The 1183-nt window shown below is 29.4% G+C and overlaps 1 protein-coding gene across 1 annotated transcript in view; it reads left to right on the top strand.

Moving 5' to 3' along the window:
* The window catches only part of LOC107634212 (proteinase inhibitor PSI-1.2), a 1308-nt gene extending 636 nt beyond the window's left edge, over positions 1-672 (top strand). Inside the window, exon 2 of the mRNA XM_016337782.2 lies at positions 323-672. Within this exon, the coding sequence (XP_016193268.1) occupies positions 323-516 (194 nt within the window). The 3' untranslated portion in view covers positions 517-672. The remainder of the gene's footprint in view (positions 1-322) is intronic.

Here is a 1183-nt window from a genome sequence, read left to right as displayed (position 1 = left end):
ATCGAATTTTAAATTTTTAAGTCATAAAAAATTTAACATTATGTCATTATATTATTGTTCTCAAAAACTTAAAAAGAATACATAAATAATTATATTTCTAACAAAATCAAATCATATTTAGAGAGAGAGAGAACGGAGATGGTTGTATCCACAGGTAAGGGTGAAAAAGGAAAGGTAGTTTTAGGAAAACAAATAATTAGAGGGATCATTGTAGTTTGGTAAACAAGATAGATATCAAGTGTAATAATCAAAGCAAAGGTCATGAAATATTAGTGTAATTTAGCCAAACTCTAATTGGATTGTTTGGTATATGGTGATGCAGGGGCAAGTTTTTTGGGAGGCGAAATGAAAGGTGTGGATGCTAAAATCTGCCCTCAAATATGTTACGGGGCATCATACATGACATGCCCCTCTTCAGGTGATATGCAACTCCCTCCAAAATGTAACTGCTGCGTTGCATCCACTGGCTGTACCCTTTACAACGTTGATGGAACCACCATTTGCACTGCTCCCTAGCTACCTAGATAGTAATAATGTATTACACTCATCACAGTTCAATAGGTGTAATTGTAATTCCATATGATGTTATGAATGCATATGCAAACAAACTAAGACTTCATTGTCTCCCTTAAACTAAATAAATAAATTCATCACTCTACAACTTTTCTTTCCTTTTTTTCTAGTTTGATAATGCAAAATCGTCACCTAACAATAATTGTCAAATAAAATAACATGGTTGTGAGAGTTAGACTAAATCGATCGGTTTGACCTCTTTGGAATTGTAACTTTAAAAACCTCTCTTTTCTAGAATACAAAATAATTCATAATATTTTTTAGTTTTTGTAATTCTTCATGATATTATATTATTAGTATCCTAACAAAGGATGTGTTAGGGGTGAAAACAGATCAGGTCAGACTAGACTTTACTCTTAATAAATCTTGACTGTCATGTAGTTATTTGGCCTGAACCTGACTTGCAGCCTATTATAAACTCTTTATAAAGTATTAGGTCTGACTTGTGGCCTGGTTTAAAGTCTGTTAAAAAACTTGATAATTTTTTTTTACAAAAATAAAAATATTATTTAAAAAATTATTTTTTTAATAAAAATATTTATATGTAATATATCATATTTAATATTTATAAAAATTTATAAACTTTTGAAGTATTTAAAATATACAAAAG

Source organism: Arachis ipaensis, chromosome B03 (assembly GCF_000816755.2).
Source record: "Arachis ipaensis cultivar K30076 chromosome B03, Araip1.1, whole genome shotgun sequence".
Classification (NCBI taxonomy): domain Eukaryota; kingdom Viridiplantae; phylum Streptophyta; class Magnoliopsida; order Fabales; family Fabaceae; genus Arachis; species Arachis ipaensis.
This window is presented reverse-complemented; position numbering and strand designations above follow the sequence as displayed.